This window comes from Crocuta crocuta, unplaced genomic scaffold (assembly GCF_008692635.1).
Source record: "Crocuta crocuta isolate KB4526 unplaced genomic scaffold, BGI_CrCroc_1.0 scaffold113, whole genome shotgun sequence".
Taxonomy (NCBI): domain Eukaryota; kingdom Metazoa; phylum Chordata; class Mammalia; order Carnivora; family Hyaenidae; genus Crocuta; species Crocuta crocuta.
Genome location: NW_027530368.1, coordinates 12,962,251 through 12,978,480, shown reverse-complemented (window position 1 = coordinate 12,978,480; position 16,230 = coordinate 12,962,251). Strand labels below are relative to the sequence as shown.

The 16,230-nt window shown below is 35.8% G+C and overlaps 1 protein-coding gene across 3 annotated transcripts in view; it reads left to right on the top strand.

Moving 5' to 3' along the window:
* The window catches only part of PAPOLG (poly(A) polymerase gamma), a 39,560-nt gene extending 24,110 nt beyond the window's left edge, over window positions 1-15,450 (top strand). For 2 of the 3 annotated variants that reach the window (XM_077766469.1, XM_077766468.1), the window contains 16 exons: window positions 562-651; window positions 2,858-2,996; window positions 3,625-3,697; window positions 4,475-4,595; window positions 4,926-5,010; window positions 5,419-5,472; window positions 6,990-7,109; window positions 8,204-8,313; window positions 10,002-10,123; window positions 10,593-10,768; window positions 11,153-11,241; window positions 11,322-11,542; window positions 12,010-12,075; window positions 12,263-12,319; window positions 14,037-14,131; window positions 14,302-15,450. In XM_077766469.1, the coding sequence (XP_077622595.1) occupies window positions 562-651; window positions 2,858-2,996; window positions 3,625-3,697; window positions 4,475-4,595; window positions 4,926-5,010; window positions 5,419-5,472; window positions 6,990-7,109; window positions 8,204-8,313; window positions 10,002-10,123; window positions 10,593-10,768; window positions 11,153-11,241; window positions 11,322-11,542; window positions 12,010-12,075; window positions 12,263-12,319; window positions 14,037-14,131; window positions 14,302-14,323 (1,640 nt within the window). In that variant the 3' untranslated portion in view covers window positions 14,324-15,450. Of the gene's footprint in view, window positions 1-561; window positions 652-2,857; window positions 2,997-3,624; window positions 3,698-4,474; window positions 4,596-4,925; window positions 5,011-5,418; window positions 5,473-6,989; window positions 7,110-8,203; window positions 8,314-9,084; window positions 10,124-10,592; window positions 10,769-11,152; window positions 11,242-11,321; window positions 11,543-12,009; window positions 12,076-12,262; window positions 12,320-14,036; window positions 14,132-14,301 lie in introns of those variants that run through there. The other variant, XM_077766471.1, reaches the window with a different exon arrangement.
* Window positions 15,451-16,230: the final 780 nt, after the last annotated feature.

Below are 16,230 nucleotides of genomic sequence, written 5' to 3'. Positions count from 1 at the left end.
CCTGCTTTTACACCATCAGTGAAAATGTTAACACAGTAAAAGAGGCGTAGCCTTATTGTTATAAAAACAAGTTTGATGAACTTTGAAAAAAAAATAGGTTGACCTAACAGATTCCAGCAGGCGGAGGGTAGGGGGTGGTCCACAGACCGTACTTCCAAGGACCATTGGCTTACAGCATTTTTTGTTTAATCATTACATTTTTGTTGTACTTCCAGGGTGCAACAGTAAATCACAGTGTTTGTGAAATAAGGTTTACTTTAAAGGAAAAACAGTTTTATAAGTTGGGGACATTTGATTAACAATAAAGTCAAATGTTGAAGAAAGCTAAAGATATTCAGACCCACATCTTTAATATTTAGTTACATTACCCATGGGCTTCTTAATTCTTTAAGAGCAAAGTGATTTCTCATATAAGTGTTAAATTTCAAATACATAAGAAAATAAACCCTCACATTTTATTATCTTTGATATTTTTAACCTTTAAGAGTCTGGAAATTAGAAGCCATCTGAGTTAACTTGGTTTTGTTGCATAATGAAAAATGAATGCTATATTTTTTTCAGGATGTAGAGTTACTGATGAAATTTTGCATTTAGTGCCAAATAAAGAAACTTTTAGACTCACCCTAAGAGCAGTCAAGTTATGGGCAAAACGTAAGTATTCCATATCTCTTAAGTTTGCACTATAAAATTATGGCTTTCGGTTACTAAAGATAGAAGCACATATGGAAACCCCTGAGCCTATTGATACTGTTGGGGATTGAGGTCCAGTAAGTTTTGGAGAATCTGTTTCTTTTTCAGGTACAGTGGTTTTGGTGCTCTGATACGTGACTGTACCTCCTTGCTTGGTTGGAAAAACTCCTGACTCCCCATCTTGGGTTTTAGCCAGGCAGTCAGAATTAGTTAGAACTTGAAGAGTGAATACCTTGTTGTTCTTCATGCTGTCTCTGGGCAGGATCATCTTATTCTTTGTCTCCTCATTACCATCAGAGTATAGTTTATAGTAAGTATTTGGTAAATTTATTAAGTGAAGAACCTGCAGTGATAGTTTCAACTTTGTTTTGGCCTTATAACACTTTTATAGTAAAGCCTGGAACTAATTTACATAAGTATACATAGGATATGGTTCATAAAAGGCTCAATCCTCAGCTGGCACAGCTCATTTTTTTATTATTTGTAACTATATTTAAGTAGTGCTATATTTTTGGCACCAGGTGTCACATAGTCTGAAAACGCACTCACCAATAAAACTTTCTGTGATGACGGTAATGTTTTATATCTTTGTTGTCTAATAAGTAACATGTGGCTATTGAGCACTTAAATTATGCAACTGAGAAACTGAATTTTTAAATTAAACTAAAATTTAAGAGAAGTGAAAGCATGTATTCATACAAAAATTTGTACACACATGTTCATAGCACTATTCATAATAGCCAAAAAGTAGAGACAACCTCATGTTCATAAACTGATGAATGGATAAACTAAAGGTGATAGATATAGCCATAATGTAGAATATTACTTGACAATAAAAAAGGACTAAAGTAAATTCCATTTATGTAAAATGTTCCCATTAGGCAAATCTATAGAACTAAAAAGTAGATTAGTACTTGCCTAGGTCTGGGAGGAGTGGGAGCAGATAGGGGAGCAGCTGTTAAAGGTTTCTTTTTAGGGTGATGAAAGTGTTCCAGAATTAATTATGGTGATGGTTGCACAACTCTTTGAATATACTAAAAGCCATTAATTTTAATATGTTACATGGATGAATCTTACGGTATGTGAATGATATTTCAGTAAAGCTGTTACCAAAAAAAAGGTTGGGGGGGGGCCATATGATATGTGGCTAGCAGATTGGAAGTACATATCTGAAAAGACCTCAGGCAAGTAGGATTTGTCTTTGGGCTCAATCACCTTGTATAGTCAGGATAATGTAATTTGCAAGAAAAGGATATTACAGTTTTTCTTTCTTTACATAAATTACATACCATGTTTTATCAATCCTTAGATGTATATTTTACACATTTAACATACCTGAAGTTGACATTTATGTGTTCTTTTCTCTTGCCTGCATAGTGGGACATAAAATAACACTATATTGGGGCACCTGGGTGGCTCAGTTGTTTAAGCATCCAACTCTTGATTTCGGCTCGGGTCACAGTCTCACAGTTCATGGGAACAAGCCCCATGTCAGGCTCTGCACTGACAGCTTAGAGCCTGCTTGGGATTCTCTCTGCCCCGCCCAATGCTTGTTCAGGTGCTCTCTCTCAAAATAAAAAACATTTTTAAAATGCTTTATGTAATTGAGGACTTAGTAGTTTTAATGAAATATGGTAATACTTTTTTTTTAGATTGCTATAAGAAACAATTATAAGAGAAATGAGTACTATGAGTGGAGTATTGTACTTTATGGAGAGGTACCCAAAGTCTGCAAAATACTAAAGTTAGTCCAGCTTTACACTTATTTTTAAAGGCCCATAAATATAACTAATGAAATGTTTATTCTTCCTACTTGTAGACCCTCCAGATATCTTTTCTCTTTCATTTCTCTCACAACCATAGCTATTGAAAAGTGGGAAATTCCAATGTTGTGTAGAAGAGCCTGCTTGGGCAGTCAGAGCTGAGGCAGGGAACTGAGGGGTCTGTTTTTGGAGGGCAAAGTAGGGGGATAAGATGTAGCTTATGGTTTACTAATAAAATGTGGGCCCAGCATGAAGGTCTGCTTACTGATAGTAATGTTATCTCTATAAGGGAAAGGATAACTAAGCAGCACGTCTTAGGAACTAAGTTATCCTATTTCTTACAGTTGAGTGTCATGGATAGTAGTAGATCCTAACAATAGTTAACAAATACATTAATTTTCTAGGACGTGGTATTTATTCCAACATGCTGGGATTCCTTGGTGGTGTCTCCTGGGCAATGCTCGTTGCAAGAACTTGCCAGTTATATCCAAATGCAGCAGCTTCTACTTTAGTTCATAAGTTCTTTTTAGTTTTTTCCAAGTGGTAAGTATTCATGGGCATGCTTTCACTATTTACAAACTTCTGTCTGTATGTAAATTTGTTTGACAATTTAAGAGAGATGCAGAGACCTTTTCTCTTCTCTTACATTCTTTTTAAGTTAAAAGTTTAAAAATGTCAAATTTGAGACCATGATGAGCCACTAGATGGTGCTTTCTTCTGGCATTGTGGGGTTCTTTTAGTTTGAGAGTGGTCATGATAGATTTGTCTCTGCTGCCTACTAGCTATGTAGAGGTTAACATCTCCTATATAAAATGGAGGTGATAATCATAGCTACTGCATGGATTTCTTAGGGGTATTTTCAGTTAATGTCAGCTCTTACTGCTAATAAATTATCAGTTAAATCCATAAAAGCAAATGGGAGGGGGAAATTCAGATTTAAATTAGCTACAGCTTAATGAGCAATACAGTATTTGCCCTTTCAGAAGAAACATTTAAAATAAGCAGCTTTTTCTTTTGTGTACTTCCTTCTTTTCCCAATTTTTTTTTAATACCAAATACCCACCCATAATGTTTGCTGTATGAAAGTTAAAATAGAGTCTAACAATTTTAACATTTCATATAGATCCTGAAGTGAGGTCCTATGTGAGTTAATTTGCCTTATTCATGTTAGGGAATGGCCAAATCCTGTGCTGCTGAAGCAACCGGAAGAAAGCAATTTGAATTTGCCTGTTTGGGATCCTCGGGTATGTGACTTATTATGGAAATTAATTAAACCGTTTTGGTAAAGGACAGTTCTCTAAACTGCAATCTAATTTCTCTTATTTCGGCTCATCTTCCTTCTGTATAGTATAGTTCTTTCTGTCTGCTGGGTCTTTTGGTGAAGATGATCTTTATCTCAAATTCTGATCCAAATGTTAAAAATTAAAAAATTTTTTTAATTAAAAATCACCCATATAAGACTAGATGAGTGGGTGTATCAACCAAAATGTCATAATCCATTGCTAAATACTGTCTTAGAAGTAATTAATTACTACTAACAAAGTGCTAAAGTATATAAGACATTTACTTTGCAGTGCAATTTAAAGCAGACTCCTGGTTCTAAGCTAGCGTAACTCTCACCTTACATTTTAATTTGCTTTATACTGAGTGTTCATTCTTCTGATTTACGTAGGGGAAGTTACCCAATGAGTAGGTGCAGAGAGAGGAGTGAGAAACCATTGGATTAATGCTTTTTGCATCTATGACACAATGTTCCTTGGTTATAAAAGACCATTGTTCATAAGATCAGTCATCGCTTGAACAGCTTTTCAGGGGAAAAATAAACTTCTGCAGAATTTCCTTTGACTGTCAGACATATATGACTTCAGAAATAAATGTAGTTGGGGAGGGAAAATGTACTTCTTGACCAGAGGAAATGTAGTATTAAATTTATATTTCATATTCTTCAGACTTTTGGGGAAATGAAGTGAGGACAACTGAAATAGGAGAATAGATCAATTATTCTGCTTCTAATTTCACAGGTAAATCCATCAGATAGGTATCATCTCATGCCCATAATCACCCCTGCCTACCCACAGCAGAATTCTACGTATAATGTGTCCACCTCAACTCGAACAGTAATGGTAGAAGAATTTAAACAAGGTAAACCTGTTGGCCCTTTGCCCTTTATGTATTCCCACAAGTTTTCGGTTTACAGCAGTTTTATTCTAAAGTGCAGTTATGCCTATTTGTAAAAATTCTTTCAAATATGTATTTTTTTTTAGTAATTGGTTTTCTAAAATATAATATTAAGTCCAAAATGGAACCAGCCTAGTTGGTTTGAAATTGATTTTTGTGTTCTGAGAAATTACTTTTTTTTCCCCACTCAAGAGTTTGTTGAGGTTAGAGGTTTTGGGGTAGGTTGATACAGGAACTGATCATAAAATAGCCAGTTTTCAAAATCAGTCTCCCTCTGTCTCATTTTTAATTTAGGCCTTGCGGTCACAGATGAAATTCTTCAAGGGAAATCAGACTGGTCCAAACTACTTGAGCCACCAAATTTTTTTCAAAAGTATAGGTATTTGAAATTTTGCATTTTGTGTGTGTGTGTGTGTGTGTGTGTGTGTTTAAAGAAGAATTTTAAAAAGCTAATATATGATGAGTGACTGTTGTCCTTTATATTTCAAATGAGGATGAGATAGTTTAACAGAAATCCTACATGATGAGTTTGTGTATTCTAGTAGTGTCTCATCCAGCATTAATAGTTTTTTTGTTTTGAGTGAATTGTTTTTTGAGTAAAGGGTCTAGAATTAATTTTTTGAAAATCAGAACACGTTCTAATTTTCATAAACTTTGTGTGTCTGCATTAGTTCTTGTATTCATTGGGAGGAAGAAAGAAAAAGTAATGATGGGAAAGCAGACCTAACAATGTTTCTGGCTTTCTTTCTTTCTTTTTTTCATGATTGTTGCTAAAAATTCTTCGTAGACATTATATAGTATTGACTGCCAGTGCATCAACAGAGGAAAACCATCTAGAGTGGTAAGACTGATATTCAAGTTCTGTATTTAAATTTGTAGTGGTAACATATATGATGTTTTAGGTTTGTAAAACACTTTATCGTCAAAATTATTAAATCTTATTAGTGACTGTTACACATGACCGTGGAGCATCAGTGTTTAAGAAATGCCATGAAAACCATGTTTCAGAATTAGAAGTAATACAAGATAAGGATACATGTATGTTCTTTGCCTTTGCCACTTCTCAGATTTAAGCAAAATTGTGAGGCACTTCAGACAATTTTGATACCTAGACTCTTACTGAGTTTTCTATCCGTGCCATCATGTTTCCCTTTCAAAACTAAAAGGAAAAGACATTTTATATATCTTTTTAACTTAGGAGATTAGGAACATGAAAACTTCTGTCAACAGATAAGAGAGAGGTATTTTTGGTCAAGGAGCACTGGTTTCTTCCTAGTACATCTAAGTTCATGCACTTTGCCTCCAGTGTATTGACATCCTTAACTCCTATCAGGCAGAAGCTATTAGGCCACCAGAGATCGTTGTGCTTTCCTCAGGTCTGACTTCTGGGAAAGAAAAACACGATACTGTCTTATTTTTGTTTCCAAAGTTCAGTGCTTATTTTACTGCTAATTAAAGAGGCACTGAAAATCCTTTCACTAAAACAAAGAATTTCATTTCTAGATTGGGGATCAGGAAACTGTGGTCTGGGCCAAACCTACTCTGCCACATGTTTTTATAAATAGTTTTATTGAAATCCACCCACACTCATTTATATGTTGTGTATGGCTGCTTTCCTGCTATATGGAAGAGCTGAATAGTTACAACAGAAACTCTATAGACACAAAGCCCAACATATTTACTCTCTGACCAACACTGACCAGTAACTCAGTGTTTCATAAATGTGCTGTTGAAGCACACACAATTATAACGTGTAAGCTTTTTCAAGTGTTTGAATAATGTAAAAATGTTCTTGTAGTTTTTCTAATTAATAAAATCATTGTCAATTAACATAGCTGACAGCAGTCACATTTCTTAAATGAGGCAGAAAATAAAGTTGCAGAAACCTGATGAAACTTTTTATATTTTAGTAGCATCTGATCTGACTTTACCTATTTCTTTTTTAAATGCAATATTAGTAACAATTTTATGAAAATCAGAGCATGTTTTATTTCATTTAGTGCCAGTTATTAGCTTTTTTGTCCACATTATTTAAACATATCTTAGCATTAGGGTTTAGGTATAATTATGATTTGAAAGTGAAAAAATATTTAGAACCAGATTAACCAACAGTTTTTGTTCATATTCAGATCATGACTATTTTATGGTCTACACAGGCAGAGTAGTTAAGAGTTGGGGGGGGGGCACAGAAATTGACAGAGTAACTGGTCATTTACTTAAATGGTATTGTAAACAGTCCTTCATATTAGACTGATTTTTTTTTTTTTTTTTTTTAATGAAAATGTAAAGCATCATAGCTATCATATGCTTTTTGGGTTACTTAGATGCAGTTTCCACATTTCCTGTGTTCTGTTTCAGGGTTGGATTAGTAGAATCTAAAATCCGCGTGCTTGTGGGAAACTTGGAACGGAATGAATTTATTACTCTTGCCCATGTAAATCCCCAGTCATTCCCAGGAAATAAGGAACATCATAAAGAGTAAGTTAATTATTGCTTATTACTGTATTTCTTCTTAATGTTATTTGACAAACATTTTAAGATCAGTTGGGACATTGTCATTTAACAAGCATTGATAGAGGAGGATGATACATTATGTATTTAAGCATGAGTGGTCTTACATTAAAACTAGTACATGCTATGTTGGTAGCCCACAGACCCCAGCAGAAACTCTATCACAAGATTTAGAGCATCTTTATGAATATATTTAATAAGTCACTTTCAAAGCCATTTAATCCTTTTTATAACAACACAGGGTAACTGATCCAGTGTTTTTGGTGTCAGTTTTAAGAATTAGCCAAACCAGAGCGGGGGGCAGGGGCGGCCACCTGGGTGGTACAAGCATCCGACTTTTGATCTCAGCTCAGCTCATGATCTCACAGTTCCTGAGTTTGAGCCTCACATGGGTTCTCTGTTGATGGTGCAGAGCCTGCTTGGGAATTTGTCTTTCCTCTCTTGCCCCTCCCTGATTATGTGCACGCATACTCCCTCTTTCTCTCAAAATAAATAAACTTTAAAAAAAAATTTTTTTCAGCCAAACCAGGGTGCCTGGGTGGCTCAGTCAGTTAAGCATCCGACTCTTGGTTTCAACTCAAGTCATGATCCTACAGTCCATGAGTTCCAGCCTTTGGGTGGAGCCTGCTTGGGATTCTCTGTCCCTCTCTCTCTGTGCCTCCCCTGCTCATGCTCTCTCTCAATAAATAAAGTTACAAAAAAAAATAAATTTAGGGGCGCCCGGGTGGCTTAGTCGGTTAAGCGTCTGACTTTCGCTCAGGTCATGATCTCACGGTTCGTGGGTTCGAGCCCCGCGTCGGGCTCTGTGCTGACTGCCAGCTCAGAGCCTGGAGCCTGTTTCAGAGTCTGTGACTCACTCTCTCTCTCTGACCCTCCCCTGCTCACGCTGTCTCTCTCTCTCTCTCTTAGAAATAAATAAAACATTAAAAAAAATTAAAAAAATTTAGCCCCACCATTGCAGTTTGTATTTGTGTTTCCATAGAGGCTGAGTTTGAATTACCAAGTGACATCTGAAAATATTAAAAAAAATTAATGGAACTTAAAAAATTTTTATTTTTTAGCAACAATTATGTATCGATGTGGTTCCTTGGAATCATTTTTCGGAGAGTAGAAAATGCAGAAAGTGTTAACATAGACTTGACCTATGATATACAGTCTTTTACTGATACAGGTAAGACTTTGTCATCATGGAGCTGTGGTTCTCAAGCTTGGTTATAACGCAGTATCATCTGCCATGGATCTGCCTGGCTAGATTTGTTAATTGGCTCAATGAATGTGGGTAGTACATCCATATTAGGAAAACCTATGCTGCTGTTTTAAAAAAGCGTAATGAAACAATTTCCAAGACATATTAAGTGGGGGGAAAGTTGCAAAACTGTATAGTGTTGTACGATTTCTGTAAATAAGTAAAAAAAAAAAAAATACATGTTTGCTTATAAATACCTAGAATATCTTTGGAAGGATATATAGTTTTTTAAAAAAAGGTGGTAGAACTGGTTGGTTTTTAGGTTAAGGAACCAGGTATGTCTAGGGGATGGATGGGAGGAGACTTCACTCTCTTTGAACTGTTTGGGTTTTATACCACGTGATGGTATTCACTATTTCAAAACAAAAAGAAGACTAAAGAAACTATACAGGTTATTTTTATTTTCAGTGTGTGCAGATATGTGCACAGTGATAAAGATGACTTGATTTTTACATTTTTTTATATATACCATCAGTCAGTATAGCCTTGAATATGTTTGAGAATCAGGGAAAGAGTGTCTTTCACATCTTGCTCCCTAATAACAGCTCTCTGGAATATGTTAATGTATCTTTTATAAATTTGGAGTTGTATTAATCTGGAGTAGTGTACATTCATACTATTAATATTTTTGGCTTGGCTTATCTGAGTTTTCTAAATTCTTCTAAACTAGCTTTCACATTTATCATGAAAATGCAGATTCCTGTACATCACGTCGGCACTACCGAATCCCACACTCTGGGAGTGGAGCCAGAGAATCTGCAAGTTGAACAAGTACTCCTGGTGATGCTTTTATAAGCAATCTGGAATGAAAACATGGATATACATTTTTCCATTCTAATTTGGGCTCATTTTTCCAAAAGCAATGGATTGGGAAGCTCTGTTTATTGTAGATTTATAGAATGTTCTTCTCCAGATAGAGATTCTGAGGCCCCAAGCGAGGAGATAACTTACCACATTTAACAGTAGTTAACTGCGAAAGAAGCTTCTCCTCTGTGTCTTCAGTCAGCTTATGATCTAATTTGGTATTCATAGTTAAACATACATTAAATAATTTGTGTTAATAAAACTGACTTTGTTATAAGATGTGAAAAGCACTAGAAAGGGACTCTAGGGCTGTGTATATTCCACTACCAGCAAGTCATTCGGGGTGTTGAGCTTCATTTCCCCACCTGTGCAATAAGGATGTACTTCTGGATAGTTTCTGACAGTTTGATATCTGATTAGTGTAGTAAAAGAAACTTCATGGAGGATGAGAACTTGAATTGCATCTTGGATATTTAGTATAAGGATTAGCTTCGACTTGAGTAAATATGAGAAGAGATTGCCTTTTGGAATAATAACAGAAAATAGGATTTGGAAAAAAAATTGTTTTCATGCATTTTGTTAACGAGATTTGCTTATTGGAAAGTCTTAGAAGTTGGACATGAGAAAACTAGTTGGTACTTAAACAGAATTGTGACATGAACATGCTTTTAAAATATTTGTTCTGTATGCAGAGTGGGTATGTATGTTTGTGAGATTATGGGGAGGTATCAAATGTATGCTTTTTGGAGAAAAACACACCTCTTGGTTCAGGAAGTAGTTGCCCATTTAACATACTAACATTGTTACAGTGTACAGACAGGCAAACAATATAAACATGCTAAAGGAAGGGATGAAAATTGAAGCAACTCATGTTAAAAAAAAGCAACTTCATCACTACCTTCCAGCAGAGATTCTTCAAAAGAAGAAAAAGGTAGGTTTGTAATCTTAACTCTCTAGTATGGTTCCCCTCAGACACATGCTCCTGGGATCAGCTTGGCAATCTCATAGCTCCCAGTCCTATTAAGAAAAAAGGAAAGAGGGGCACCTGGGTGGCTCAGTCAGTGGAGCATCTGACTTCAGCTCAGGTCATGATCTCGCATTTCATGAGTTGGAGTCCCGCGTCGGACTCTGTGCTGACAGCTCAGAGCCTGGAGCCTGCTTCGGATTCTGTGTTTCCCTCTCTCGCTGCTCCTCCCCAGTTCACTCTTTCTCTCTCAAAAATAAACAAACATTAAACATTCTAAAAGAAGGAAAAAAGGAAAGAAAAGTACAATTCAGTCTAGAACTGAAATCTCCCCTTCATTCATCACAAAAGATTCATTTTATGTACTTCACAATTGAGAAACCAGTAATTATTCTCATTTGCTTCTTGAAATCCTAACTGCTCTCCCCTCTTTCAGCAAAGTCTTTCTGATGTCAGTCGAAGTTCAGGTGGACCTCAATCCAAAAGATCATCTCTGGATAGCAATTGTTTGGATAGCTCCAGAGACACTGATAATGGAACTCCTTTTAATTCCCCAGTGTCTGCAAGCAAACCTTCCAAGCCTGACGTTCCTCCTTCAGGAGAAACAGAAAGGTCTGCATTTCAGAATTTTCCTTTCAGTCTTCAGTTTGAGGATGATGTAAACTTTTCTGCCCTTAGCTAAATATCTTAATTGTTAATATATCTTAGCAGTTACTAGTCATTTCCTGGCCAGAAATACTTGCCAGTGCGTTGTAATCCTGTGGGACATGGTATAGGCTCATGAATGTGTCGGACTTGAAGAGTACAGAGAAAATGCACAAGTTTTTCAGTTTTTTCTAACTTTTCACTCAGTCCTCTGCCTTTTTTCCCCCCTGCTTTGCTTTTTCTCCAATGAAATGTTAAAGTAGAAGTACTTGAAGTCATCCTGATGTTAGGATATGAATGTTTTAATTAAGTCACACAAATTATTTAATGATAATTCAACACTTTTAATAGGAATAATACCGAGCCTCCTGCTGTAATTGCGGAAAAGCCACTGAGTGTCCCACAAGCTCAAGGACTGTCTATCCCAGTCATTGGTGCAAGTAGGTATCTGCGCTTTTGTTAGTAATGATTCTACTATGTATATATTTAATTACTAGAATTTTTCTTTTTTACTTTTCAGAAGTTGATTCTGCAGTCAAAACCGTATCGCCCCCAGCTGTGTGCACGATTCCTACTGTAGTCGGACGAAATGTCATTCCTAGAATTCCAACACCCCACAACCCTGCCCAGGGACAGCCACATCTTAATGGAATGTCAAACATAACTAAGAATGTTGCACACAAGAGGTCCCATTCCCCATCCATCGATGGGTCTTCGAAGAGGTTGAAAGAAATAGAAAAGGTAAAGTGAGAACCTTAGTGGTGATTCAGTACATTTTTTTTTTTAAAGTTAAACTAGCACCAGAGAAATTTACAGTTTGACTATTTAAAAAGAATATTTACCCAAACACTCAAGGAATAATACTGATTGTTCATCCCTAATTCAAATTACTGAAACTTGATCTGAAAACTTAAATAACTCTGAGTTTCTCTTTGACTTAACACAGAAGTTACTATTGGCAACCAGGCTTATTTATTGTTATAATGTTGATGCCCTCTGCCTCCAGTAGGTGGTGGTAAAACTGTTTTATTATCATCTGAATTGATGTAACCAGAAAGGACACTCAAGTTGTAGAAGTTAAGGGTGGCAGCTGAAGTCTAATTTAAGTTGCACTAGTTTTGACAATGGCCTTATCACTTGTCTCTGTTTATTATAGATTATATGGTTTTTGTAGGTAATAGCAATTCATCTTAATATTTATATTCCAGTTTATTCGACTTGAATCAACATTTAAAGAATCACGTGCTCCTGAAGATAGAAAAAGAAAAGCAGTGGTAAATATTTTAATAATTTACTTCAAAATATTACTTTCAAAGAGCCATAGATTAGGAAAAATACTATATTTGAAAGTGGAGCAGATTAGATAGGTCTGTGAAGTTTGGGTCATGTTTTATTTTGTGTAGACATAACTGTAGGTAGGAAGGAAGGAAAGTTTTCATTTGTATATAATTCTGTTTTTAGGATGCCATTGGAGGAGAATGTATGCCTATTCCAACTATTGATACATCACGCAAAAAGGTAACAAAGTTTTATTCATAGGTAACCTGCAGATAAAAAAGTTTTAGAGCCTTGCACTGGGTGAAAGAAAAGGGTAATAAGATTTTGTCCCTGTCCTCAAAGACTAGCAGTATAGTTGGGAATTAGGGTAGAAACACACACGGGATCTGGTCCTAAATGTATGTACTTTCAAAGTCAAGAAAAGAGGAAGTAATTTAAGACTTCGCTATTTATTCAGATTACGTCAACCTCTGTTTATTTTTAAAGAAGTTTAGTAATTTCTTACCAACGCTTGATAGTAGATCTTTTGTTGTATACCATTGCTTACTGTCAAAACTTAAGCTTGATACTTATTAATATTTTGGAAGAACCTAATGTAATGGTATACATAGTACCTTTAAAACATGAGCTAATGAGCCCCTAAATCTCAAAATTTATTATCCAAAGAAGTACCCACTGAAACTAATAATATATTATTAAGTATGGTAGCTAATGAGTAGGTGCTCAAAACTCAGCTTTGTGTAGAGAAGTGCTTCTCTGAGCATTTACAGTGAACAAAATGGCTTAGTCTATTTATTTTGAGAAAGTTGGCCAGGGGAGGCAGAGAAAGGGAGAGAGAATCCAAGCAGGCTCCAAGCTGTCGGCATGGAGCCCAGTGCAGGGCTTGATCTTCCAAACGATGAGATCATGACCTGAGCCGAAATCAAGAATCAGAAGCTTAACAGACTGAGCCACCCAGATACCCCTGTACTGGCTATCTTAAAGCATATAGTATCATACTTTCTTTTAGCTGTAGAATTCATAAAATTTAACATAAAGAGTGTTACAAAAAATACGAATGTAGGATTATATGTGATAATGGGGGGGAAAATCTGATACGGTTAAGGTATGAGAGCATGAAATTATATGCCTGAGTCTAGGTTGAAAATATTTCAAGTATAAAGGGTAAGGATATAAACCAAAGTGGCAGAATTTTAATAATGCCAGTCTTGGTTATGCTAAAGTCTTCATTGTCCTAGTGTCTCTTTTTTTGTATGTCTAAAATTTTTCATGTTTTTTGAATGGCTCTGGATGTGTAGGTTTAGCCAAGTTAGTAACCTGAGAGAATTAACTCTTAACCTACCGTTTCCTTCACACAACTGTAAGAGGTCTCTTTCTCAATTTCAGAATTTACCTTCATTACATAATCATCTTCAGTATCTTCACATAGATGTACCTGAGTTTCACTAGCACTGAAGTTATGTGACCTGCTCTGACTACAGAGTCCATTTTCCTGAGCTTACCTCACAAGTTTGATTTACAGTGTTGTTCTCCACGAATGTATTACAGAAACTAACCAGATATCCTGTTTTCTTCTGTAGCACACTCATTTTTTACCCAGCACCCCAACACTTTCCTGCCTAGTGACCCTGCTCTTCCTACTTCTCTTTACCATTGCCCGAAGGCCTGTGTTCTTTGTGCATTTCTCAGGCCAGAAGTGGGAGTCATTTGACAAAATCCTTTTTCCTAAACATGCACTCCTCCCACTTGCACCCTTTTCCTGTGCCTCTGACTTCACAAAAAAAGTCCCCAAACCAAGGAAATGACTATGAGCATTGGAAGAAAGTATTCAACACATACGTGAGTGTTTAATAGTCTAAGGAATATAGAGGAAAACAGTTTTATGACTGATTTACAAGTTGGGGCATAATAATGAAATGTTTGCTTTTCCTTCTTTATTTCTGTTCCTTTCTAATAGAGACTACCCAGTAAAGAACTACCAGATTCATCGTCTCCAGTGCCAGCAAATAACATCCGAGTCATCAAAAATTCCATTCGACTGACCCTTAATCGGTAAAAGCAGTGCCTCCTTACTTAAGTGAATATGCAATCATTTAGTGGCATAGATGCAGCCACTCTTTTTAAAATAGAAGTGGCTGTTGCACATAAAATAAGGTGAAAGTTACAGTCATCGGACTAACGACCTTGAAGTGGTTTTTGAACTCTCACACTTTGACCTGCAGATGCCGTAGCAAATCTCATTGATTGCTGCGCACACTTCTGTGAGGATCATCTGCTATCAAATTGTCATCTACAATATTACGGCTTTGCGTTGGAGGTTTCACTGCCTTAACTTTCGATGCTTGTTTCTCTGTTGTGGGAACCAGTTCTCGGCTCTTTGGACATGGATAAAACAAGTCCCGAATTTTTTTTTTTTTTTTTAAAGTCTTATGTTGTAATCATTGTATAGAACTGAAAAAGTTGAAAACAAAACAAAAAAAAATTGTCTTGTAATTTTCCAAATGTTAACACATTTACTTTAGCCTTGAAGCCACTTTGTGAAACCTGAGATAAATGAATGTGAGGTATCTTTTCTGCTTCCCTCATTTGTGTAGATGTACTTATTGTCTATTCTGTTGATTTAAATTATTTTTTTTCAGAATGGCACATGGAATATTTAAATTTTTATTTTTGTGTGCCTTTCTGTTCAAATGTTGCATAGTTACCAGGGAGGATTAGTCCAGTGATTACATAAGAGTTGGGCACCATAAAATTCTCTCTATTTTGCCTCCCATGGAGGCCTTCGAAATGCATCTTTATTAAGAATCAAAATATAACCAAGATACTGAAAGTCAGTATGTGGATGGTGAAATTGTTACATATCCTAGGCTCATGCCATTCTTGTTAGTTGACTGGTATTTTTTACCGAGGAGCAACTCATTCCAGCATCAACAATGAAATACCTTTAAGTATGGCAGACTTGTATTCTTGAGGTGTAAAATTAACTTGGCATGATAATTCTTGACCATTACGTACCCCACAACTTCAGATAGTTTCTTCATGGACTAGGCATGCAGAAATAAGCAGTGGATTTTACTGAAACCTAAAGGCATTTTTTTGAACAACATTGTTACCAACCATTAATTGGCTCAGGACCTTTGTAATTTTTATTTAACTATGAGTTGTCTTTTTTTACACTGCTTTTTTCAATGCATTTCTTAATATTTTTTAAGTTTCATGAACGCATGCTCAGTTTATTAAAATCCATAACCATGTAATTCTTGTAATATGTTGATTCAGTGTTTTGTAAATGAAGTCGTATGTATTTTCAGAGTATTTTTGTATGTACTGTAAGATACCATCTTTTCAAAGAGAAAACTTTAAAACCTTTACTGTCTCTCTTTAGTCTAATTTTTTTTTAAATATGGATTATGCTTGAATTACTCTTAAAATGAAAATGTATAGATTGCACAGCCAGGAATGCTGGTATTTCTTACCTTCTCCAGCTCTCACTCAGCAATTTAGTAGGTTCTGGTAGGAAAAACACAAAATGGTACATTTGAATGAACAGAGAAAATATTTGGTTGTATATTTTATAGGACCCGTGGACCCACTTAGCCTGTGGAGCAACAGTCCATTTTCTCTCACAAGCCCCTTACCAATGAGTTGAAATGCTTGGAATCCTTATTGTCCGAGAGCAGTATCCTTCTCCCACTCCTGTTCCTTGATCCCTTGGTCGCTGCAATGGAAATTCTAGTACTTAATCTCTTAGAAAGGAAAACTTAGAAGAATAAGGAAGAAAGAGTTGTTCTATTACTCACTTTTTGCATAGCGAAAGGCAAGAATGAAATCCTATAACCAAGTTGTAGCTCACTTGGAAAGCTCTTCTTTTAGCCGACCCTTTCCTTTATTCAACTATTTTAAAATTTGTCTTAAAAAAGCTCTTTGAGCAGAAGTAAATGATTATGAAAGGACTAAATAATTCTCTAGGAAGATTTGATTAAATGTTATATATGTGCTATGTTTCCATTTCTGTGTCTAGCTATTTTCCCCTTCTGTTATCGGTCTTCAAGTCTCTTTAAGAATTCTCATGTTTGCCTTTCTATGTAAACATTCTTTAGAGTGACTAGTAGAGTTTTTCTTCAGGAAGAAAGCAACAGGCCTAAGCCTTA